At 34.7% G+C, this 26,958-nt stretch overlaps 1 protein-coding gene across 6 annotated transcripts in view; it reads left to right on the forward strand.

Annotated features, from left to right (window-relative positions):
* Positions 1-26,958, forward strand: part of RNF138 (ring finger protein 138) — a 30,142-nt gene extending 3,184 nt beyond the window's left edge. For 3 of the 6 annotated variants that reach the window (XM_042911495.1, XM_042911499.1, XM_042911498.1), the window contains 6 exons: positions 9,328-9,493; positions 10,671-10,786; positions 22,333-22,389; positions 23,230-23,341; positions 24,876-24,983; positions 26,773-26,958. In XM_042911495.1, coding sequence (XP_042767429.1) covers positions 9,328-9,493; positions 10,671-10,786; positions 22,333-22,389; positions 23,230-23,341; positions 24,876-24,983; positions 26,773-26,841 — 628 coding nt within the window. In that variant the 3' untranslated portion in view covers positions 26,842-26,958. Of the gene's footprint in view, positions 1-5,164; positions 5,275-9,327; positions 9,494-10,670; positions 10,787-22,332; positions 22,390-23,229; positions 23,342-24,875; positions 24,984-26,772 lie in introns of all 6 variants that reach the window. The other 3 variants (XM_042911496.1, XM_042911500.1, XM_042911497.1) reach the window with 2 other exon arrangements.

The following is a 26,958-nucleotide window of genomic DNA, read 5'->3' on the forward strand; positions in this document are numbered from 1 at the left end:
GTAATGGTGGAACAGGGCCTTGATTGACTAGGAGTTTGGTGGGGAAATGCAATTGTTTTAAATAATCTAGTTTACCATGTCATTTGCTCTTTCCTTTTCACAAAAGGCAAACCTATGCCTTTAAAAGTGCTTATTATATTTAGCTACAAAATCAGTTTTTGATTCATTGATAGTAAGAAATGAGTGATAAGAATTTTGGTTCGCTGTGGATCTGTTAGAAAGTAAAAAATTGTCACTGCCATTTCAATGACAGCAAAGGATTTGCACACTGCCTATTCTAATCAAAGGAGCAGGTTCATTATCATTAGAATAATTGCACCAAAATATAAATTCCTGTATAATCCTCTTTAGTTCCTTCAAACAGGAGATGTTGAATGTTTTCTGTATGTCAGATAGAAAGAATACAAAGTGCTCTTTTCCTGGGGACTGTTAATAGACTAGTGGAGAAGACCTAAGCATGAATATGATCTGGAAGCGATTTAAGAGGAAAATTTTATGTGAGCATTGAGAGCAGGTGTCAAAATCAGCCTATGACTAAATGAGAGATTTCCTCGATGATGCAGTATTTTAGGTCAGAATTGATTATTCAGGGCTTATTGGGGAATACCCTGATTAGGTTTATGGTATATTCAGAGGCAAGGAGGAGTTCTAGAGAATGACTATTTCCAGACTACAAATTTTGGCTGGAGCCAAAGGATGAGTGTAGTAGAGATAGAGTTTAGAGGTATTGGCAGGAACTTTCTGCATAAGCCAATTTGAACTTTTTCCTGAAAGCCAAAGAGATCTGTTCAATAATTTTTGGCAGAGGAACAGCATGATCACATTTCACATGATTACTTTAGTAGCAGGATCCAGCTTTGGTGTGGTGGTGAGACTAGTGAAGAGGTCAAGCACTGATGTGTCAGAGAAAAAAAATGGTTAGAACCTGAACCAAGGTAATGATAGTAGGAATGGACAGAAGAGATTCCTGACATTTTGAGGAAACCCATGTAAGATTTCATGATGTCCCATAGTTAAGTGTATGTATGTGAATGTGGAATACATGGAACTAAAGCTATGAGTATGGATGGTAGCCACTGAGGGTGGTCTGTAAGTTGGAAGATAGCAGAGGACCTAGATACGACAAAGTGCTAGAGAATATGTATTTACATCTGGAGTAGAGAAAAGTGCAGCTTGAGAAGGAATGGACAGGATAGGAAGAAAACCAGGATAGAGTGTGACATGGAAACTGAGAAGAAATACAAGGAGACAGTAGTCAGCAGTATTAGTTGCCTTAGAGTGGTCAGATGTAATATTTTAAAAAGCAAGTAAACATAAATTAAGAATATTAAAGTTGAGCAGGTATTCAAAGTAAGGTTTAAGAAGAAGGTACCGTGCTCGCTTCGGCCGCACATATACTAAAATTAAGAAGGCACAGACTGGCATAGTAGTAAGGTATTTCTTTTGGTGTTTTCATTTGTAATCTTCAAAGGCTCTTTGAACCAAACCTCTCTTCTTTCCTGTTTTGAATGGTCAAGGGAATAACGTTTGTGCATGGTTAGAAAGTAAGCTTCATTGTGGTGAAAATTACATATAATACGTTGATGCCTTGCCATACTCTTGAAGTTGGAAACCTAATGTTTGTTTTTGTGCATCTTTGTAAGGAGGCATCTCTAAAACTGAGATAAGGGGAGCTTAGATGGCTCAGTTGGTTAAGCATTTGACTTTGGCTCAGGTCATGATCTTGCAGTTTGTGGGTTCGAGCCATGCATCAGAGAGGCTCTCTCTCAAAATAAATAAACTTATAAAAAATGATAATATAGGGGCACCTGGTGGTTTAGTGGGTTAAGTGTCTGACTCTTGATTTTGGCTCAGGTCACTGTCTCATGGTTCGTGGGCTCCAGTCCGCGCTGGGCTCTGTGCTGACGGTGAGGAGCCTGCTTGGGATTCTCTCTCCCACTCCCTGCCGCTCCCCTGCTCTCTTTCCCTCAAAATAAATAAACTTTTAAAAAATGAGTTAATGTAAATCAGCTTTTACTTCTCATTAAGCACGTACTTGTATGATTCCTTATTGACCTGCTTTGTATTGTCCAGTTCCTGAATTTTTAGTTTATATTTCTCATAATTTTAACAACTTTATTTTGTTTGAGCAGTCATACTCTAAATATATACTTTAAACTTTTCTTCTTTCCTACAGACTTATTATAATTCTGAAAGGTAGACTTGTATAGGTTTTTGCTGACTTAATGAATGCTGCTGTAAACCATCTTTTTTCTTTATTTTTTTAAAGATTTTATTTTTAGGTAATCTCTCTACCCAGCATGGGGCTTGAATTTACAACCCCCAAGATCAATAGTCACATGCTCTACCAACTGTATTTATAAAATGACATAATTAGAAAACAACTATGCTATTTAATTATGTAATAGAAGGTTGACTTAATTTAAAGTCCTGAAGACTAACTTAAAATGTCTGATGTTTTTTTTTAGTTTAAGTTGTTATGGGGAATGATTTTGACTATAGACTAGGAAGATACAGGGTACTAGATTTTTAAATAAGATGTGGTGTATATATGCATAAATACTAGAATGTGTGCGTATATGTATGTGTATATATATATATATATATGTATATAAAAAGTACACACACATACACACATACATGGAATACTACTCAGCCATAAAAAAGGATGAGATCTTGCCATTTGCTACAACATGGATGGATCTAGAAGGTATTATGCTAAGTGAAATAAGTCAGAGAAAGACAAATACCATATGATTTTACTTAACATGTACAATCTAAAAAATGAAACAAATAAATAAATGATGAACAAATACAAAACAACTCATAAATACAGAGAATAAACTCCTTGTTGCCAGAGGGGAAGGGTTAGGGGATGGGCTAAAAAGCGAAGAGGGATTTAAGAGGAATAAACTTCCAGTTACAATATAAGTCATGAGGATGAAAAGTACAGCATAGGGAAGTCAATAATATTGTAGTAACATCCCATGGTGACTGATGGTGACTCTTCTTACTGAGGTAGGCATTGACTAATGTATAGAATTGTCCAGTCATGATATTGTACACCTTAAATTAATATAGCATTGTACGTCAGCTATACTTCAGTAGTAAAAATAAAAAATCCATTCTCGAGAATACCGAAAACTTACTTTGACAATTGCAGCTTTATTTCTTTTGAAAATTAAAATAGTTTTATTTTTCTGTTTATAAAAGTGACATAATTTATAGTGCAAAAAGATACAAGGAATGAAGTGAAACTCACCGTGCCAGCACCCTGATTGTAGTTGAGAACAGTATGCTGTATCTGTTCCAAAGGGTGGCTGGCTAACTGATGGCTTTAACTGATTTATGTATCTTTATCTTTCTATCATCTATCTATTAGTATTTGATTGACTAAATGGGATTTAGTGATTTAGTAATTTAGATTTGCATCTTTTTCCCTCCCCCTTCTACTTTGTTTTGAAACCAGTTCTATTTAGCAAATTCAAATAGTCCAGCCAAAGGGAGATGAGGAATAAGCAAACAAGTTCTATTAACTTATTTAGTTAGTTTGTTTATTTATTTATTTTGAGAGAGAGAGAGAGAGAGAGAGAGAGAGGAAAGAACAGATAGAGAGTCCCAAGCAGGCTCCTCACTGTCAATGCTGAGCTGGACGCGGGGCTGGAACTCACGAACCCCAAGATCGTGACCTGAGCTGAAGTTAGACGCTTAACTGACTGAGCCACCCGGGTGCCCCAAGAATAAGGAAGTTTTGTATCTGAGGAAGCTTGTTGCTTGGTGGTACAGAAGAAGGAACAGTAGAATTGGATATAAAAGACTTGAATAACTTTGTACTTATAACATTTTTGGAATCAGCTGATTTGACTAATGTCCTCACTGTAAGCTCTCTTTTAAAGGCAGCTACCTAAGTCTCCTTTTACTTACTGAAGCCTACTATACACATTCAGTATTGAGTAAAGGAACGAATGGGCTCCAGGCTCTGAGCTGTCAGCACAGATCCCAATATGGGGCTTGAACTCACAAACGGTCCTATCAGACCTGAGCCAAAGTCAGACGCCCAATGGATTGAGCCACCCAGGCACCCCTAATTCACAATTCTAAAGGTACGAAAGGAAATATGTCTTCCCAAATCACTATTACCTTATACATTCTTTCAGAGATACGTATATAAACAAGGTTACAAATATTATTTTTTGTTTTTCACAGAGCATTCTATATGCAATCTTTTGTGTCGTACTATTTTCATGTTACTATTTTGAGGATCTTTCTTTTCTCTTTTCTCTTCTCTTCTTTCTCTTCTCTTCTCTTCTCTCTTCTCTTCTCTTCTCTTCTCTTCTCTTCTCTTTTGAGAGAGAGAGAGAGAGAGCGCGCACATGAACAGGGAGGAAGGGCACAGAGGATCCGAAGTAGGCTCTGCCCTGATAGCAGCAAGCCCCGTGCAGGGCTCGAACTCACAAACCATAAGATTGTGACCTGTGCTAAAATCGGACTGAGCCACCCAGGCACCCCTGGAGATCATTTTATATCAGTACATGTGTACATATTATGGTTGTAGAGTTTTCTTCATTTATTCAACCAACATGAAGTATCCATTATGTGCTAGTAGTATTATAGATACTAGGTCTGTAATATTCAACAAACCAGATAAAAATCCCTGACCTCATGGAACATATTTAGTGTTCTAGTATTCCATTGTTTGATGTATCCTTATTTAACCAATTTCATATTGATGAACATTTAGGTTGTTTCTAATCTTTTACTGTTTTAAATAATGCTGCAGTGATTAAATTTGTATAAATGCCATTTCACATGTGAAAGTTTTTTCTGTAAGATCAATTCTCACAAATGAAATTGCTGGGTCAAAGTGTAAATACAAGGGAATTTGTCAGCTCAGTCACTCACGGAAGATGGCCACTCTAGAGTCTTTTGCATAGCAAATGTTTTATAATTTTTATGAAGTCCACTATATCATTTTTTTCTATTTAGAATGTGCTTTTAACATCAAATCTGTGTAGCTCTGTATTGTGAATATTTTCTCCTCTTTTTTCCCCTAAGAGTTTTGTAGTTTACTATTTTACATTTACTTCTGTATATTAGTTTCCTAGGGCTGCTGTAACACATTCCACAACCTTGGTGGCTTATAATAACATTTATTTTCACGTAGTTTTGGAGGCTAGAAGTCTGAAACCAATTTCTGTGGACCACAATCAAGGTGCTGGCTAAGGCCTGAGGCCCTTCAGAGACACTGCTCCAGTCTCTGCTCATCTGAACTCTGTATGTATGTCTGTGCCAGATCTCTCTTTGCCTCTCTTACAGAGATGCTTGTAATGGCATTTAGGACCCACCTGGATAAGCCCAGCTAATTTCCCCATCCCCAAATCCTTAACTTTAATCAGGTCTGTTGTAATATAAGGTAATATTCACTTGTTCTGGGCATTAGAAAGTGAATATATCTTTAAAAGTTTCTTTTTTCTTAATGTTTTATTTATTTTTAAGAGAGAAACAGAGAGAGAGACAGATTGTGAGTGGGTGAGGGGCAGAGAAGGAAACACAGAATCCGAAGCAGGCTCCAGGCCTGTCAGCACAGAGCCTCTGAGCTATCAGCACAGAGCCTAACACGGGGTCAAACCCACGAGCTGTGAGATCATGACCTGAGCCGAAGTTGGACGTTTAGCCGACTGAGCCACCCAGGCACCCCTAAAGTGAATATATCTTTATATGGCAATTTCCCAGTTTACAATCCAGGATCTGTTTTAATTTTTGTATAAGGTGGCAGACTTAGATTGGGGTTCATTTCTGTGCCTATGGATGTCCAGTTGCTCTAACATCATTCACTTGTTGCACCTTTGTTAAAACACTTTTGCTTTTTTTTTTTTTTTTTTTTTTTTTAATTTTAAATAAACTCTATGCCACCCACACACACATGGGCCTTGTACTCACAACCCCGAGATCAAGAGACACATGCTCTGCCTACTGAGCCAACCAGGAGCCCCAGTCATTTTTGCTTTTTAAGATCTATTTTTGCCAGTCTTTAAGAAGTTTCAGTATTTATTTAATAAAACTCTGTTTTGCCTTTATTACTTTATAATGTGCATTTCTACTAAAAATCTTTATTTATGTCTATATTTTGAATAAAGTTCTAAGTTAATTTGAAACCTGATTACTTTGTTTAGTTTTTTATATGAATATTTTTCACTGTTTTTGACACTATCAGTAATCTTTAGTAATGTTCTTACTATTTGGAGAGTTTATATTGTACAGTTGTTATGTGTTGTAATTTTGGAGGTTAATCGAAGATTTTCTAACCAAACATTTTGTCATCCAAAGTGATTTTTATTTCTTGCTTTTCTGTATTTTATGCCTTTAAATCTTGTATTTGTAGCCATGTCCATATTTTTGAAAGTAGTAATTACTGTATTTGTTTCTACTTTTTAGTAAAACTTCATTCAGCATTGAAACATGTTTTATACTTTATAAAAATAGAATCATGCAGTTGTACTCTCTTGCATCTGGCTTCTTGAGCTGAACATTATGTTCATCCATATTCATTCTTATTACAGTATCCTATAGTTTTAATTTTGTGAATATGCTATAATTTGTTTATTCATTCTTCTGTTGATGGACATTTGTGTAATTTTCAGCTTTTGGTTATTACCAGTAGTGTGGCTATGAACTTTCTAGGAAATTTCTTCAGATCGTATTTGAAGTTCTGTTGGGGATAAACTTTGGAATGGAATTACTAGTGGGTACCGTCAGTTTTCCAAATGGTTGTATTCTATCAGTTTACACTCTTACAGATTGAATGGGAGTTTAGGTTGGCTCACATCTTCCCCAACACTTGGTATCTTTCATCTTCTCCTAAAATTTTAGTTATTCTGTTATGTATATAATGTTATCACATTTTTATTATTTTAGTTATTTAGTTAATAAGTGGGCTTTGAAATTTTACTTTATTTTATCCCCTCCCTCTAAATATAGCATTTTTGCATCTTGGTTAAGATCTTGTAATGTTCTGTGTTTATATTTTATTTATAATTGTTAAATTAGCATATTGACTAATTTACCTTTAATTGTTAACTGTTCTACTTGATTTCTTTCACTCAAGCATCATCATTCAATGATGATACATGATTATCTCTTGTAATGAATTTTGCTGGTATGAACTTTGACAGTTTTCAATTCTTTATTTAGAAAGTTAGCTTAATAGTTTGATGACAGTTTTGCTTTCATCTTTTTATTATTTCTCTTTGGTAGCTTATTAGACTTGGCTTCTCTAATATTACTTATCAGTCTCTTCTTTTTCTCTCTTTTTCTCTGAACACTCCTTTAAATGTTTATATTTCTCTAGATTGTTTCTTTAGTGCTCTTTTGCACTTTATCTGCTCTCCATATTTTTCTCCCTAATTTCCAGATCCTTATTTCCAGGTCTTTACTGGATATCATGCATTGAGATTTTTGTAGGCACTTTGTACCTTTCCTCTGTCAAACCAACTCTTACAATATTTTTTAACTTGGTTAATATAGTCACCTTTTACTCAAGTCTTCTGGTTATAAATACTTATTTTTCTCATTCTCCCACAAGTTATTCTCAAAAAATTCTGTTGATTTTATTTGTTAACATAGGAAGCTCCCTGATAACTGTGTCTCTAAAATAGAAATCCCATTTCTCCTATTCCTGCCTTAGTGCAGACCTTATCATGGTCTAGACTATGGCTCCAGTTAGTCTTGTTTTTTTGTTTTGTTTTGTTTTTTGCTTTTTAGTCTTGCTTTTTTGGTTTGTTTCTGATTCATCCTCCCTTCTTTTTTTTCTCTTTTATGGTCCCTTTGATTAAAGAGTGCAAACACTGAAACAAAGAATTTAAGTTAAAAGTTTATTAAAAATTTACAAAATATATAGACCATTAAATTTTAGTTTTTAAACAATTGAACTTACAAGTGATGGTTTTGTAACTTTGTAGTTTTTATGCTTTCTGAAACTACTAAAGCTTGAGACAGCACTCAGGCTTTGGGGATGCCCTTTCTTTAAAAATGATTTTGATAAGTATTGACAAATTGTTACCCAGAAATGTAGAGCACTCATTTCCTTTTATCTTCTAACACTGGTTATTATTTCTAAAACTAGTTTTTAGTTTGACGGCTGAAAGATGGTATCTTGGTCGTGTTTACTTTGCATTTTTTGACTCCAGGTTATAATGAATATTTTTAATAATTTATGGTCTTAATTGGTAATCATATCAAATGCTATGTTAGTGACATTAACTACTATTTATGGAGTACTTTCATAACTGTCAAAAATACTGTGATAAGCATTTTATTGTATTATCTATTTTAATCCTCTGAATAACTGTATCAACTGTAGATACTTTTCATTTTGTGGGTGAGGGAACAGATCGTGGGAGAGAAAAGTGACTTGTTCAATGCTGCATAGTTAGGAAACTTATTTCCTATGATCTGTTACACTAGTCGCTCTCAACTTTAGTTAGATGAGGAAGATTGAATATTTGTACTTATAGGGGATTGGATTAAATGTATATGGACTTTGGACCCCATGTATGATGGCTATGATTTATCTAGTTTTTTTAAAAGCAAAATGATCAAGTTGGGTATTTGGCTAGGTTAGGAGAGGAGAAATAAAAATTTTAGTGAGTTTGGTTCTAATTAGAATGTTGAGAGATGGTTAGAGCAGGATGGGTCCTTAAATATTTCTCAAACTAAGTTTCATTGCTCACTACTGTGGGAAGTTTTCCTATTTCCTGACAACACAAGTTTGGGTAATACGTTTTCCCAAGCAGAGAAACTTTAACTTTGTTTATCCTAGAATTTCCCAAATTTGTGCACTGTTTTCTGGTAGACCTATTCATATTCATGTCTTATGGAATATCTTGAAATACATCAACTTGAGATAAAAGTTGATGTAGTCTATTCTTTCATTTTATTAGGGGAGGAAATGGAAATCCATTGTGGCCAAACATGTTGCTTGAGATCACACTGCTAGTAAATCACACAGTTAGGATAAGCCAGTCATTCCTTTGTACCATGCTTCCTTTAATAATTAATATAATGTTAATATTTATTTTTCATATATTATGTTAAAAAGTTTAAAGCATAATCGAGTGTAGTTTCTTTTATATTTCCATCTAGTTCAGTTGTTAGCCTTATACTCTGAGAAATACATGTACAGTTTTTAAAATTCTGCAGTTTATGTACATATGAATAACCTAACTCATTTAGCATGAATATATATCCATAACCACTTGCTTGTGTTTAATCATAGAAATGGAAAGAGTCTTTTTTCTGTAGTTAACATGTCACAAATGTTTGGTTTAGTTTCTGTAGAAAATGTTTCCTGACTGCAATGAGAGAAAGCGGAATACATTGTCCCCTCTGTCGTGGAAATGTGACTAGAAGAGAGAGAGCATGTCCTGAACGGGCCTTAGACCTTGAAAATATCATGAGGAAGTTTTCTGGTAGCTGCAGATGCTGTGCAAAACAGGTAGAGTAACTGTGACATAGCTCTTTGAAAATGAAGGTTCTACTCTACTTTGAAAATGAAATTCCTGTTTGAGTTTGCTTGGTAGGTGCTGGTTTGAAGAGAAAGAAGTTACTTAAATTAGGTAGAAAGGTGAAAAAACCACCTGATTATAGATTTTACTAGATTATAAATGTATTGAGAACAGAGACTGAGAGATACAATCTGTGAATTTGTCATAATTTTTAGCATGTTATCTTTCTCAAAGTAATTGCTTAATGATTATCTACTAAGTAAACTAAATGAACAAACTGGCATTTAACTCATTTAAACCCCATTCTGGTACAAATTGTGATGGTAGCATCGTTATTACAATTTTGTACATAGAAATGGGCCACATAGAGGAAGTCTCTGGTTGCCCACTTTACTTGTGTATTTATGTGTGTAAGAAATTACAAAATATTTTGCAAAGACTAATTAATTTTTAAGGAACAGGTGAGAACATCAGGTGTTGGCAAATAACTGGCATTAATTCCCCAGTCTGGATTTTATTCTATCACTTGGAGAGGGAGTGAAATAGGGGTGGTTAGGCTTTGAGTATATCCATGTGTCTATGGATTTATTGCAGCCACTTTTTCAAACAGCTAATAAAGTCAGTGAGCAAAACCAGTTGCTATTTCATGCATTCACACAAGTCAGATCTGCTTTTCCATCTCTTTGAGGGAGGTGTTAACTGACAGGGCAATGAAGCGAAGCTGGAAAATACACTTGAGAGATTCTGGCTCTACTCCTCAGTGAGAAACTGAAAAATGTTCCAAGTGTTAACCTGGGAACCTAATTTTTTTTTAAAGCACTTTCTAACTCTGCCAAGTTGCAGTGAAGAATAAAGATATGCCCAATACTTTCAGGCAGTGTATTACTGCTTTTAATGTATTTTTTTGTCTATTATTAGTAGTAGAGTTTCAAATGTAAATTTATTTGCTAACATTTTTTGCAGTAAGTTCACATCTGCATCTAACAAACTTATTACTTATTTTCAGCTTCTACTTAAGAATTAAATCATTTACTAAAAAAATCTTGTTTAAATGGAATACTAAGTTGGTAATGTTATATTTTGGTTTTTGGCTATTGATAATATCTCAAATTTATGACTTCTATTTAAAATTAAAAGTCACATTACATTTTGATCAATAATTTACAGATTAAATTCTATCGCATGAGACATCATTACAAATCTTGTAAGAAGTATCAAGATGAATATGGTGTTTCCTCTATCATTCCAAACTTTCAGATCTCTCAAGATTCAGTAGGGAACAGGTAAGCAATATTTATTCTTAAAAAGAGAATTTTTATAGTTAAAATGGGATTGTTTGGGGTAACTGTGTGATAAGGTGTTTTTTGTTTTGGGGGGTGTGTGTGTTTAAATTCCCAAGTAACAGAAATATATTTGTCTTCAAGCTTGTTTAACTTCTCTAAGCTTGCATCGGGGAGAGTGACTTCATGTCTAAGATTGCATCGGGGAGAGTGACTTCATGGTATACTTAAGCTTATGTTATTCAAAAATAATTCTTAAAAAAAAATCTACATTTCTTTGAATAAAAAACAAACATGAGGGTTGAAGGCTGTTTTCTTTTGCAATTGAAATTACTTGAAAACTAAAAATCCCTTTCAACTAAAATCTTTTTTATTTGCTATTGAGCAATAGAGTTGTTTGAAATTTTAATTTTCATAGTAAAATGTCATATAAAAGTGAAACTTGGTACTATTAAATTCTTAGCCCTATTTTAGTTCCCCTCTTTTTTTAAAGTAGATTTTGTTTTTATGTTTTATTGTCTCTGATGTGTGTATATTAAACATTTTTATGAAATGTATTTTACACAGAATAATGGCTGAAATGTACATGTGTGATTTTAATAGCATTAAGACAAATATCCAGTTACTCCTAACACAAATTAAAAAATAGAACATTCTTTAGGGTCTTAGAATCTTCTTGGGACCCCATGTCCTTTTGAACTGCATATTCCCCGACGTAACCACTCTCCTCTTTTTTAGGTTATTTATTCCCTTGCTTTTCTTTATAATATTACCACCTATGCATATCCTTGTGTAAGGAAAGGCAGTATTGGCAGTAGTCTAGAAAGGCTCCCAGGAGACAATGTGTTAAGCAGTCTCTCTCAAGATTTTATTTGAGTAGCATTTCATTTCATGTGTTGCTAATTTTCAGTGATAAACTACTCTTAAGCACTCATACTGTATGTAGCCTTCTCTACTCCTTATTTGAACCTGTTCTAGTGTTTAGTAATTTTCTGATTGCCTAGTTGACAATTTTTTTAATTTTTTTTTTTAAGTTTACTTATTTATTTTGAGAGAGAGCAAGCGGAGGAGGGGCAGAGAAAGAGAGGGTGAGAGAGAATACCAAGCAGACTCCACACCTCCCCACTGTCAGTGCAGACAGAGCCTGACATGGGACTCAATCCCATGAACTGTGAGATCATGACCTGAGCCCAAATCGGGAGTCAGATGCTTAAAAGACTAAGCCACCCAGGCGGCACCCCCCCACACCCGTTTTTTAAGTAGGCTCTGTGCCCAATGTGGGCCTTGAACTCTTGACCCTGAGATCAAGAGTCACATGCTCAAAGCTCCACTGACTGAGCCAGCCAGGCGCCCTTGCAAGATTCTTTTTAGATTCTCATTTTACTTGACTTAGTGTCATTAGATGAGATGGGTCACTCCTATTTTACAATTTTTTAAAAAAAATCTCAGGTTCCTTCATCCCTGTGCTTTCTTTGTTATTGTACCTCTGCTATATTGAAATTACTCAACAATTTGTTATTAACCTAATAGATTATTCTTAAGTGTGAGGTGGTTTGTCTTGTTTAACATTGTCTCTCCAGTGCTTAGCAAAGTTCCTAGTATGTATGATTTTTGCAGTCACTGCTTGTTAAAGAACCAAAGTTTCTTCTCAGGAGTCTTGCCTTCTTCTGTCTTACTTCTCAGATCCAGTTTGATTCCTGATAGCAGTGTTCCTCTTCTGTGCCTTTCTTCTAAAAGTAGTGTCACTTCCTAGCTCAAGCCCTCATCATCTCTCACTTGAACTATTGCAACAGTCTTTTTGTGGGTGGTCCTCCTCGAATGTGTTTTACATTGCCAAATTGTTATTTCAGAAGTGCAATTCTGATCTCTTTCTCCCTGTCCTTAAACCTGCCTCCTTGTACCTTGTCAGTAACTTAACCATGCATGACCTGATAGCATTGTTTCTCATCCTGGGTTCCAAGGGCCACCAAGGACTCTGTGAACTACATAAACTACCAAATGTTTTGTGTATGTGAATTGTTCTGGAGAAAGGATGTTGAGATTCTCAAGAAGTTCCATGATCTAAAATCCAACAACTGGTTTATAAGACAGAATTCTTTATTCTAAAGCCCTTTTTGATCTGGCACTTGCCTTGCCCTTTTTGGCCTTTCTCTTTCTTGGTTACCCATCATTGCATCATATGCTTTAGCCATGTTGAATTATTCGTACCATATCCTTGTCATCCTTGAGAAGCAGTATAAGTTAGTGATATAAAAAAAATGAACCCTTGGAGAGACTGCCTGGGTCCCAGGCTCTGTCACTTAGTGATTGTATGATTTTGGCAGGAAACTATACTTCAGTTTTCTCATCTGTTTTAAAAAAGTGGATGGTAATGATACTATTAGTACCTCGTTGGGTTGGAAGCCAATAAATAGGTCAATAAAGGCAAAGCATATTGAATAGTAGTACCTTGTTTGGTAAATGTTAGTTTTTAAATATCACCCTCATTATTCCCTCATCTATGTAGTTTTACCAGTAGTAGTCCCTTTTCCCACCACTCCAACTCACACTTTGCCAGTCAGTGGACTTTTTCTTCTCTTTGAAGATTTAGACCAAGTGTTAGATCTGTAGAATCTTTCTGACCTCTAGAATTTCTTCCTTTCTTTGTTCTCCAACTAGACCCTCTAACACTTTATTTGTTTATTCTGTCTTTTTAAAATCTTGAATGGGCTTCTTGGTATTATTCATTTTTATATCCTGTGCAAATTCTAATTGCAATGGAAAAATTGGGTTTGTGTATTGTTAGTAAGGAAAGTGGTGATGGAAGGAAAAGAAGGTTTTTTTTGTTTTGGGTTTTTTTTTTTTTTGTTTTTAATGGCAGGGAATAGAAGATATGATGCCAGGATATAGTAAAGGTCTTGGGAGGAAAGAAACAGTATGTTCAAATTAGGTAGTTTGAGGAGAATTTAGTAAAGGGACTGTTTTCAAAGAGTAGGGTGTTGGGTGAGCAGCTAAATCACAAGGAGTGGTGAGTGATGTACTCTGGGTCAGGGGAGGGGAGGAAGTAAATACCAGAACTCAGAGACAGAAAGCTATAAAGCTATATGAAGAGGACAGTTAGTGAGGGATGCAGCCAGCTGAGGCAGTTTTGCTGGGAAGGAGTCTGGGAAATAAGTGTCCTAGCTCTCCTGTTTTACCTTCCCAGTTGCCTGCTGGGCTGAACCCAACTGGGAAGCAGAGAGGGGAGCCTGTTGATGCAGGTTAGTCTCTCAGTACACAAAGCATGGTGCACAATGGAGAGAAGATCTGGAGGGGCAAAAGATACCCAGTATATAAGGATTTCAGTTGGTAGCCAAATATATTGTAATATCCTATACACTATATTTCTTCAGCTTCCAAGTAGCTAGGACAAAGAAGAAAACATCCATTAAGTTATTGACATTATCAATGATATTGCAAACAAAGTAGTTTCTAATAAGAAACACAGCTATTTCTGATACTAAAAAAGTGATACTGAAATGATTTTGCCCATAGCATCCTCAAAAGAAGAAACTATGCAGTTAAATACCATCTTTCCTGTGGCAAATACAAAACACGTTACATAGGACTCTAATTTAAAGACCTTCATGGTAGCATATGATAATGCCTTATTGCAGTGTATTAAAACTTTCCTTCCAGGGGCTTTTCTCTGAATTTCTGATATTCTGGCTTAATCTAGGGGTGGTGGTCGAATGGACAGGATCTATATATTCATGCAGTTCTCCATGAAGATTATTTGCTAGCTGCTAAGTTTTTAATAAACATCTCAGTTTGGAGAATTTAGGTCTTACTCTCTGTCAAGTAAGTACTCTCTGTCTGGAGAGAGGATACATTTTATATTGCTGATAAAGAGCAGAGCCATGTAATTAATAGCTGAGGATTTGGTGGCATTTTATGAGAATTCATTGCCTTTTTTTTTTTTTTTTTTTTTTTAAGTTTATTTGAGAGAGAGAAAATGCACCTGTGGGAGAGAGCAGGGAGGGACACAGAAAGAGAGAGAGAATCCCAAGCAGGCTCTGAGCTCAGCACAGAGCTCAATGCAGGGCTCCATCTCACAAACCATGACATCATGACCTGAGCCAAAATCAAGAGTCGGATGCGTGGGGTGCCTGGGTGACTCACTTGGTTAAGCATCCTACTCTTGATTTTGGCTCAGGCCATGATCTCATGGTTTGTGAGTTTGAGCCCTACGTCTGGCTCTGTGCTGATAGCTTGGAGCCTGCTTGGAATTCTCTCTCTCCCTCTCTCTCTCTCTGCCCTTCCCCCACGTGTGTGTGTGTGTGTGTGTGTGTGTGTGTGTGTGTGCGCGCGGGCATGTGCATGCTCTCTCTCTCTCTCTCTCTCTCACTCTCAAAATAAATAAGTAAACATTAAAAAAAAAAAAGAGTCAGACATTTAACCGACTGGGCCACCAGGCACCCTGAAAATTCATTACTTTATTAATAAAGACCTCTCCATGGCAAAGTCAAGGGACTCCCTAAGAGTAGAGCACATATGTTTTCTCAGGGTACAGTTCACAGTATTCCTTCATAAGTACAAATGGATGATTTAAACTCTGACTCCATGACTGTGGAAATTCTTTTTTTTTTTAATTTTAATATTTTTTTTTGCATTTATTCATTTTTCGAAAGACAGAGTGTGAGTGGGGGAGGGGCAGAGAGAGAGGGAGACATAGAATCCGATGCAAGCTCCAGGCTCTGAACTGACAGCACAGAGCCCGATGTGGGGCTCGAGCTCATAGACCGTGAGATCATGAGCTGAGCTGAAATCGGACGCTTAACTGACTGAGCCACCCAGGTGCCCCTTGACTGTGGAAATTCTTAAAGTGGTGTTTAAGAATGTACCTATCTCAGTAGTAACGAAATTTCAAAATAAATCCATAGATCATTTTATTAATTCAACACAGATTTATTATACTTTCTGAACTACTGGGCATACTCTACATGTTATAGAATGTACAGGGATGAGCAAAACAGACACAGTCCCCTTTTCTGTGTATGTAGTAGTATAACTTCCAGTTGAGTAATCCGAAATAAACTAGCCCACTAGTTTCAGTCAAATCATTCAGGGTAAAACTGTGTACTATGGAGCAATAAATATTGGAGGATGTTTAACAAAATTATTGCATTAGTATGGGGTAGTTCATCATAATAACTATATAGCAGTGCTAGTTAAGGCCATTTGTAGCTCACAACAATAAAATTCTCATTTTAGTATATAAGACTGCATGCTTTCTGTTTTCTTTAGCCTCTAGAAGTGAGGATGAGGAGGAGTGGGAAGGAAGATGAATGTAATCATTAAGATACCAGACACATTTTATCTTCCTTGGAAATTGTTTGGTCTGTTTGTAGGCTTTTCCTACTAATTTTGACTCCTTGTAAACATTAATAAGTAGGTATCAGTGGATTCATACAGTTTAGTCCAAATATAGCTCTTCACAAAGACTGAATTAAAGTTGAAGGCAATCTTACATTGTCATCTTTTCTCCAAGATGTTGAACATTTTTAGTGGCTAAATCTTTATTAAAGAATCTGGTACAAGTATTATATGAAATGGGTTTTCATTATTCATAAGCCTTCTTTATATAATATGGATGATAATCCTTTATTATATGCATTACAAATATATATATATATATATATATTTTTACTCAGAACTAAATTTTTTTTTGCCATTTTGTAAAACACATAAACATAGAACTTGAGGTTTTTCTTTATATTTTTAAAAGACTAGAAATGGGATACTGTAGTATTTTGAAAACTTTGCTTTAAGGACTATCACAGTTTAATTTAGCATTAAATGGCATAGTTATACATAATTTTAATTCTTTTTTTTCCTTTTTAAAAAAAGTTTTATTTAAGTAATCTCTACTCCCAACATGGGGCTCAAACTCACAACCCTGAGATCAATAATCGCACGCTCTTCTTACTGAACCAGTCAGGCACCCCCTTACCTTTTTTTAAAATTTGGAAAACAAACTTAATATGAGCTAGCTAGCTATCCTCTTAACTGACTTTTAAGTGTATAAAATAGTATTGTTATCTGTAGGCACAATGTTGTACCCCAAATCTCTAGAACCTGCCTTGCGTAACTTATGTTTTATACATGTTGATTAGTAACTCCCTATTTCATCCTCTTGTAGCCTCTGGCAACCACCATTCTATTCTTTGCTTTTATGAGTTTGGCTAGTCTACTTAACTTCATGTAACTGAAATCATGCAACTGAAATTGTACTGTGACTGGCCTTATTTAACTTAGCATAACATGAGGTTCACTCATGTTGTCATCTGCAGGATTCATTCATTTGCAGGATTTCCTTTTAAGGGTGAATAATCCATTGTATGTATATACCACATTTTCTTTATCCATTCACATCTTTGTTTCTTTATGCATTCACAAGATTGTTTCTGCCTTTTGGCTATTATGAATAGCACTACAGTGAACATGGGAATGCTAATATTTCTTTACTGTCCTGATTTCAGTTGTTTTGGATAAAGACCCACAGGTGAGATTGCTGAATCATATGGTAGTTTTGCTTGTTTTTTTTGTGGGGGAACCTCCGTACTGTTTTCTATAGTGGCTGCACCATTTTTGTATTCCCACCTACAATATACAGTTTCTCCACACTCTCACTAACACTTGTCTTTTGTTCTTTTGATAATGGCTATCATAACAGGTATGAAGTGATAGCTCATTGTGGTTTTGATTTGCATTTCCCTGATGATTAGTGACCTTGAGCATCTTTCCATATACCTGTTGGCCATTTGTAGATTATCTTTGGAGAATTATTTATTCAAGTTTTTAGCCCATTTTGTAATTGGGTTGGTAGTGTCTGCTGTTGAGTTGTAGGAGTTTCTTATATATTTTGTAAATTCACTGTTTATCAGGTACATGGTTTACAGATATTTTCTTCCATTCTGTAGGTCATGTTTTCACTTCTTGTTTCCTTTGCTGTGCAGAAGCTTTTTAATTTGAGACAGTCCTGCTTGTCTGTTTTTGCTTTTGTTTCCTGATTGCAAATGCGTTTGTTCAGTTTTTGGCTAGTCTTGTTATGGTGTCTTTTGACATACTAAAATATATATTATATTTCTGTATGTATATATAGAAATATAGTTATTTTCTTTATGATTTTTGCTTTTTGTGTCATGCTTGAGAAATCTTTTCCTACATCAGGTTATAAGATATTTTTTCTTTAACATTTTAAAGTTATGCTTTTCACATTTATTTTGGATGTATAATGTGACAGGAAAAATTTTCCCCACGTGATTAGTCATTTGTCCCAGTACCATTCATTGGGTCCATTTTTTCTCACTGATTTACAATGCCATTTCAGTCCTACACATCTCTATTCTGTTCTATTGGTCTATTTGTTTATTGTCTAGTATCAGGCTATCTTAATTACTATGACTTTAACAGTGAGTCTTAATGTCAGGTAAGGAAAGTTTCCCACCTTGTTTTACTTACAAAACACTCTCTGCTGTTACTGATCCTTTGCTATTCCATATGAATTTTAGGATCAGACTTTTGAGTCTCCTGAAAATCTCTGTAGAGATTTTGATCAGAGGCGATATAGAGGTTGAATTTATTGAAAATACATTAATTTGGAGAGAATTGACATCATATGGTACTGATTTTTCCCACCTCTCTCTCCCATTTTTAAAAAAATATGCTGGAAGAGGGGCGCCTGAGTGGCTCAGTTGGTTGTGCGTCCGACTTTGGCTCAGGTCATGATCTCACAGTTCTTGGGTTCGAGCCCTGGGTTGGGCTTTGAGCCCATAGCTCTAAGCCTGGAGCCTGCTGCACATTGTGTCTCTCTTTCTGCACCTCCCTGCATTGTGTATGCGCTCTCTCAAAAATAAATAAACATTTAAAAAATATGCTAAAAGAAATCTGTTTAGAGCATGTGTAAATATGTTTTATTGTATCTTTTCCGAAAAGTGTATAGTTTTTGTTAATATACAAATGGAGTTTTTTCCTGTTTCATAATCTAAGTGGTTATTCCTAGTGATTAGGATTAGTACAGATTTATACATTAAGGTTGTATTTTGCAACTGTTGATTTATTAGTTCTAAGAGTTCCAAATAATGGTAGATTTTTTTAGATTTATTAAATGGAAAATTATTTTGTTTTTTATACAGTTTTGTCTCTTAGTGCTTCATGTCATAATTTATTGCATTAACTAAGATCTCTATCTGATATTAAATAGGAGGCACCTTTTTCTTGTTCTTCATTTTAAGTGGGAATGCATCTAGAATTTTCTATTATGTTTACAGTGTTTTTTTTTTTAACCTAACATAGTTATTCTTTATCTGTGTCACGATGCTATCACTCTCAACTTAAGATTTCCTCCTTAAATGGTTCTATTCAAATCAGAATCTTTAATGGAATTAAAAAAAAATATATATATATATATATACACATATATATATATATATATACATCTGGCTCCATTCCCAGATATTGTGATATCTAGAGTCTAGGCATTTGTATTTATTTTTTAATGTTTATTTATTTTGAGAGAGAGAGTGCAAGCAGGAGAAAGGACAGAGAGAGTATGAGGGGAAAGAGGGAGAGAGAGAGGAATCCCAAGTAGGCTCCAGGCTGCCAGGGCCGAGGCCTGCGTGGGGTTCCAACCCACGAACCATGAAATCATGAACTGAGCTGAAATCAGGAGTTGGATGCTTAACTGATTGAGCCAGGTTCCCCTAGGCGTTTGTACTTTTAAAAGCTTTGTGAATGATCAGAGGGTTTTTTTTTGTTTTTGTTTACATTATAGAGATTGAATTTTATTGGATGATATTTTTCTGCATCAAATGAAATTATCTTTTTTAATTTTAATTGTTAATATACTGTCAGTGATAGATTTTCTGTTATTGAACACATTGATGCATTTCTGGAGTAAATGAGTAGGCTACCAGTAATAGACATGATACAAATGACTAGAAAGGGCTGGAATGATGATAATGAGAGTTGTAATGGAAAACAGAACTATATGGGCAATGGAAGAGAGAGAAAGCATTTTAAAAGAGCGTTAAATTTGATATTAAAATGTTTTAAATCACTTTTGTGATTTCATATCTCATCAGTGAAAAAAATCAGGCATGCATTCCTACTGTGTGTATGTTTATTTAAAAACTATGCATGTATTTTTACAATACTGATACTTTATGTTATAAAGCATGCAAAATTTAAGTGAGATAAAGACGAAATCGTTACTTTAAAATAAGTTTTGCTTTATTTAATGGTATAAAATATTTTATTGTTAAAGTTTTATTAATACTTTCACTAAAACCAGTGTTGTTGACTGTACTTCCTAAAATTTTTTTTAATCTTAAACACTGTGACATAATCAGAGATTTGGAACTATGTTTACTTTACATTGATACTTGATTTTGATGACTGTCATAGCTGAAAAATATACCTACCATACAAAAAAGATACAGATCTGAATGGAAGGAGTATGTCATAGGTTGAGATTACTAAAATTTTCAGTTTCACTCACTAAATGTCAAAAGAGCTTTTGTTGAAATTTTCATCTTCCTTAATGATGTTATAGTTGTTATTACAAAGCAATCAGAAGTTGTAACAATGCTTTTATTTTTTTTAAGTTTATTTATTTATTTCGAAAGAAATAGAGACAATACGAGTAGGGGAGGGGAAGAGAGAGGAGAGAAAGAGGATCCCAAGCAGGCTCTGTGCTGCCAGCACAGAACCCGAGACAGGGCTTGAACTCACAAAACTGTGAGATCGTGACCTGAGCTGAAACCAAGAGTTGGACACTTAACTGACTGAGCCACCCAGGCGCCCCTGTTAAACTGTTTTTAAAGGGCACCTTCAAAACCCCGTGATTGTGTTTATTTGGAAGATATTTTTAATGTTCTTATTTTATTTTTTAATTTTATGTGAGAGAGAGCCCAAGTTGGGGAGGGGCAGAGAGAGGAGGGAAACAGAGGATCTGAAGTGGGCTCTGTGCTGACAGGCTGACAGCAGCGAGCCCCATGTGGAGTTTGAACTCATGAACCGTGAAATCATGATCTGAGCTGAAGTCAGATGCACACCTGACTGAGCCACGCAGGAGCCCCTTTATTTGGAAGATTTTGTTTACTTTTTAATTTTTAAATTTTTAAAAAAGTAAACTCAGTGCCCACTGTGGGGCTTGAACTCATAACCCTGAGATCAAGATGTATGCTGTACTGACTGAGCCAGCTAGGTGCCCTTATTTGGAAGATTTTTAAAGCAATTAGAAAAATCTGTTACAAAGTTTAAAAATATTGATATGATATTTTTTAAGATAAGTGATACATACTGTTTTTGGTGACAAAATCATAACATCTCTTTAATAAATGCAGTCTCTGACTGAGTTATTTTAAAAAGGTGTTTAGTCTCCATCCACATTGTTAAAATACCACCTTTACCTGAAGAGACAGAGGAAATCTGCTGGAAAGGTGCAGAAAATAGTGGTTTAATAGTCTCTTTGGGTGTAGAAACTGGGAAGCTTGCTTGCTCGCTCAGCATAAGATCTGTGTGGAGAGCTAACATGGTTATCTTCATAGAAGGAGCTGTCGTTGGGAGGGTGCCTACAGTATATACACAACTTTCTTGTATATAGCTTTATTATGAAAAACAAATTTTAAAAAATCAAAAAGAAAATAACATCTGTTATTGAGATGGTATAGTAGTACTGCTTGTTTTTTATTTTTGTTTTTGTAAAAATATGAATAACCAGTTTTCTAAGTTTAACAACTCTCTTAACTGTGGTGTTGAGATATAAGAGAAAATCTCTGTAGGGTACAGTTTTCTTGCCCGCTTCTTGTTTCATTTCTGTTTTAATGTTTCTGCTATTGAAAGGCCTTGTTTCTATAAAATTGACCACACTGATGAAGTTCTGTAATGCCTAAGTGACAGTTCCCATTTAGAATATACCCACTCTTTCCTCTGGATTTCTCTAATGCTGCATATGACATTTGGCTCTGGCACAGGGTCCAAGTGAGGATGTCAAATGGTTCTGTATATTAAATGTTGGAAAGCCTAGTTCCTTTTTGGAAAATATGAACATAATGATTTTCTTAAATATTTTCAAAAATATTTTCTTACGCCTACTCCACGTTGGAGGCCATAGCTTTAAACCATATCCTAGTTACAAGTCAAAAAGTTCACAAATTCTTGCCTCAGCCCCAGCATTCAGTAACTTAGTAGATTAGGTAGAAGAGTCTCTTACTGTGAAAGCCTGAAGGACCTGGGGAAATATTACCATGCTATGGATTTAAGATAATCCTGAAAAATTCTATATTATTTATTTGCAATTGCATAAATTAATTTTAAAGGACATAAGGACTTAATAAACAGTCGTCTTACTCAAACTTATTTAAAAAGTAAATGATGCCATAATTGTTTCATAGTTCAGGACTATTTGAAGTTCAGGCTTTAAAACAAATTCGGACTAGTCATTTTCATTAGCAATTCAAGTTAATGAATCTGTAATGTGCTTTATTACTTGAAGTATTAACTATTCCCCCTCTATGTTTCTTAAGTAATAGGAGTGAAACATCTACGTCTGATAACACAGAAACTTATCAAGAGAATACAAGGTAAGCTTTTGAAAATTCTGCTACTTTAGTAAATTATATCTATCACTTTATAAAAATAGATTTTTTAAATTAAATTTTCTTAGTGAATTCATCAGACAATGCTAAAAGTTGGGAATTTAGAAATAAATGCTGCAGGTGCTTTTACAGATCACATTAAATTAGAATAGCTCTCCTTTTTAGCTCTCCTTTTTCACTGTGGTCAGGTTTCTTCCATGCATAATTTAGGTAGAGTTGTCAATATTGAACTGTCTCTTGTTGAAATTCTGGGGTATTAAACATCATTGATGTGTGATCCTCAAAATGTTTTGAAATGTTGATCATTCTGATGATTGATGCTTTTGTTTTTCACTTTTCTTATGAATTTTGTATGTTTGATTGCTAGAGACTGGGATAAGCTAAAGATATGATCTTGATGGGAGTCTTTTAAAAGTTTTGAGTTCTTAGATAACGGGGGTGTCCAAACTGGGACACCACAGGATATGTACAACTTTCAGGGGAGTTATAGTGACATCTGTTGGCCTTACACAAACGATTACACTTAAGTTGTTTGGACCTAACTGTTTCATAAGTGGGACAGCTAGATTTGTTTTGTTTTAGGCCTTGAGGCACCATGAAAAAAATGTACTGAGACATTTTAAGGGTTAAGGGTACGTAAACTGAGATTGTTTGGGAACATCTGTTGTAGATGATTTATTGAAGATAGTTTTTTCAAAATTTTAAATAGTCTAATAAGTATAACTTTTTTAAAAAGAAACTTACAGTAATTGGTCAGAATAGGAAAGCATCATTTTTATGTTACAATTTCAAATTAAGTACAATTCATTTAAAATTGTTTTATAGCTCTTCTGGGCATCCTACCTTTAAGTGTCCCTTGTGTCAAGAATCAAATTTTACCAGGCAGCGTTTACTGGATCACTGTAACAGTAATCACTTATTTCAGATAGTTCCTGTGGTAAGTACATATGTTTAAGATGTTCTTCTGCATTTTTAAATACACTGTTTCATTTATTTCATTTCATGTGTACAAGGGAAAGGAGTTGATTTAAATTTGGATGGGGCATTATCATTAAGGTAGGTTTAGGTCAACAAAAAATTGATGACTGTGAAGCAAAACGAGATATTTAAAATTCCAGTAACTCACTTATAAAAAGGGAGATGCTTATTGTAAGGGTAATGTAGGAGAATAGCCCGGAGGAGAGTGAAATAATGAAAGGTGAGCTGGGGATTCATTTGAGGAGTGGCAGAACCAAACTTTATTGGGGCTTCTCGGTTTCTTAGTCTAGAGAATGCAAACGACTGGGTCTGATCTGGTGGATCTGCTGCAGGTGAAAACGCTTATAAATAAGTATAAAGTCAGTAGGTATTTTTAATTGTATCCTTGCAGAATCTAGTGTATGAATGCATAAAGTAAGGAAGGAAAAGAATTGTACTTTCTTTTTGATGCATACATATCTTTTTGATGCCATTTTGAGGCTGTGTAAGAAAGGGGTGAGACCTTTTTGATGAATGAGGGAGACAGAGTGGAGTGCGGGATTCCAAGATTGTGGTAATGGTCCTACAAGTCCTCTTTTGGAACATGAGTTACATAGGTAAGTGATTTCACCTGTGGATGGAACAGGAGAAACTGAACTGGAAGAGATACTTCCTTTTCAGCTGTACATTTTGATACATAAATATTTTCTTCAGAAATAAGAGTAGAAGGAAAATTTTATAAATTAAGGATTATAGATATTTCTAAGCAGTTTTAGTGGATGTACTAGAAAAAAGCGTGAAAGAATACACCTCAGTAACTGTTGAGGCCGCCCTTAAACTCTCACATAGCACTAAGGGAGATACCACCTACTTTGCTCATTAGGAGAGGGTCAGTTACTGTTAAATAAACATACAATTGCCAAAGATATCTCCAGGAAAAATCTCACATTTAAGAGATTTCATTTGTTTTATATCACACTAGCAGATTTTTGTTTCTGCATTGTATTTAACACAGCACAGACTTTGGCTGGAATCCAATTACCAAAAGTTTCTTCTTATTTCATTTCAGTACATTCGCTTTTTAGTATGTCCTCATTAAAACCTTGATACAATTTAAAGTTTACTTCATTTTCATTTTACTTATAAAAAAGTCATAATAATTATAGTTCTTTGTGGCTCAAGTGAGATTACGTACTTGTTAATGATAGCAACTATGATTGGTATTATTAATTAGCAATTAAGATTGGGTGTGTTGTTTCTATTCAAACAGTTGTGTAATCAGAGTTTAAAGTAATAGAATGTATAAGATCTTTTTATTGTGTTGAATTATATTACTATAATTTATCTGAGGTAATTTGGTCCAGAAGTGATCTTTTCCTAAAATTTGGATCTTAGAAATGGTTTTCATGTAAATGTTTTCGGTAACATAAGCCTATGTTATTTTAATACTTTCAATAATTTGTATGTTTGGTTATTTTCATTATTTTTTATTTAAAACATTCTGTTTCTTATAGACGTGTCCTATTTGTGTGTCTCTTCCTTGGGGAGATCCTAGCCAGATTACTAGAAATTTCGTTAGTCATCTAAATCAGAGACATCAGTTTGATTATGGAGAATTTGTGGTAAGTGAAATTCTTTAAGCTTAAGAAAATACTGCTTAAATATTCAAGTTAAGTTAACTTTTTCAATCTAGACTTGAGTTTTGAGACCAGCTGTTGTATCATACTGGATGGTTATAGAGCAGGTTCTGTTGTTTTTGTAATCTAGGTGAACTTTGGTTTGTGGGAGTGATAAAAGGTGAATTTACTATTCACATCCTATAATATAAGAAGAGCAGACTCCCAGATTGTCCAGATGATGACTTATATGAAAACTGTCTAGATTTAAGGGATAACTGTACCTGCTTAGAGAAGTAAAAATGGTTCAACAGATGGAGAGTGTATTTCTCAACTTATACTAAGTTGCTTATTATAATAGATTTCTTGTATCCACATGAGGTACAGTCTTTTTTAAAAGTGAGGGAGCTTAATTATTAAGTGGAGCCAGGTTGAGTAGATTCTGGTCTTAGTTGATGGCTTTTAACAGGGTGCACAAGGGAAGTTACATAATGTAAAAATGCATCCCTAAAGCAAAACATGTGGTTACTTTCTACCTTCTAAATGTGTCATAATTTTTTTAAAAAATTAGATGATTTGTTGTATTGTGAAATTACATTTTATTCAACTTCAGTGAATTAAAACCTTACCTAATTCAATATTGATCCTGACAAAGAATGGCTGATACTTGTTTTCCAGTTTAGGAAATAAGCACAGGTATGTGCAGTTCTGACAATGGAATGAACAGAATTTACACTTTGCTCTCCAATGTTGCAGTTATATCATTCTTGATAAATGTTTCTTTATTTTGAGGAATTTGCATATTTAGTCATATTGTTTTAAAATAACTCAAATGTATGTAAAATTCAGATGTACTTATAATTTTAGCATTTTTATGAAATAATTATAGATTCTTAAATTCTCATTTTAAATAAATGTTTACTGTGGAGAACTATGATTTGAAAAAACAAAAATCTATCTTGTGAACCACTTTTGATCTAATTGTCAGATTGGGGTTTTTTTTGCCACAGAAGAGTATGTAATTTTAATTATTAGGACTGTCAAGTGGAAGCCTATTAAAGCAAACCAATAGGACATAATTGATAGTAAGCAGAATTGTTTAAGTGAAAGTAGCGATATAACTAAGATTGAGCAATAGTTTTTAGCTTTGTGTTATTATTAAGAAGCTGCTATTTGGGGTGCCTGGGTGGCTCAGTCAGTTAAACATCTGACTTCAGCTCAGATAATGATCTCACGGTTTGTGGGTTCATGCCTCGTGTCAGGCTCTGTGCTGACAGTGCAGAGCCTGCTTGGGATTCTCTCTGGCTCTCGCTCTCTCTCTCTCTCTGCCCCTCCCGGACTCACACTTTGTCTCTCTCTCAAAATAAATAAACTTAAAACAAACAAACAAACAAACAAAACTGCCATTCAGTGCTCTTAATTCAGTAAATGCTCATTTTCTTTAAAATGAATTTATTTTTAGACATTTGGCATTCTTTTCTAGAGATGACAGAATTTATCACTTATGATTGTGGGTTACTTTTAACTGTACTTTTAATTAATGGCCTTATCATAAGGTCATTATAACTTTGAAATTTCATTCTCTGCTGATCCTATGTATTTACCAATTATTCTTAAATAATTACAACTGAAATTAATTACTTATTAAAGTTCAGGTATTTAAATCTTATATTTTAAAGGAGAGTATATATTATAGTATAAACATAAACCATTTCAAGTATGTGTAATGTATTGGGCAAAGTATTGAGTAGTGAGTATGTTTTTCCTTTTGACATGTTAATGTCATTGTTTTTAGAATCTTCAGCTAGATGAGGAAACCCAATATCAAACTGCTGTTGAGGAATCTTTTCAAGTAAACATCTGAAGGCTGTAGACATCTCTGCATCTTTGTGCCTGCAAGTGCCATCTTTAAGGGGAAAACTACATGAAGTCACCGTTTCAATAACTTGATGTGTGTATTAATAAAAGTAATTCAGTCTTT

The sequence above is a fragment of the Panthera leo genome, chromosome D3, assembly GCF_018350215.1.
Source record: "Panthera leo isolate Ple1 chromosome D3, P.leo_Ple1_pat1.1, whole genome shotgun sequence".
In the NCBI taxonomy this organism is placed as follows: domain Eukaryota; kingdom Metazoa; phylum Chordata; class Mammalia; order Carnivora; family Felidae; genus Panthera; species Panthera leo.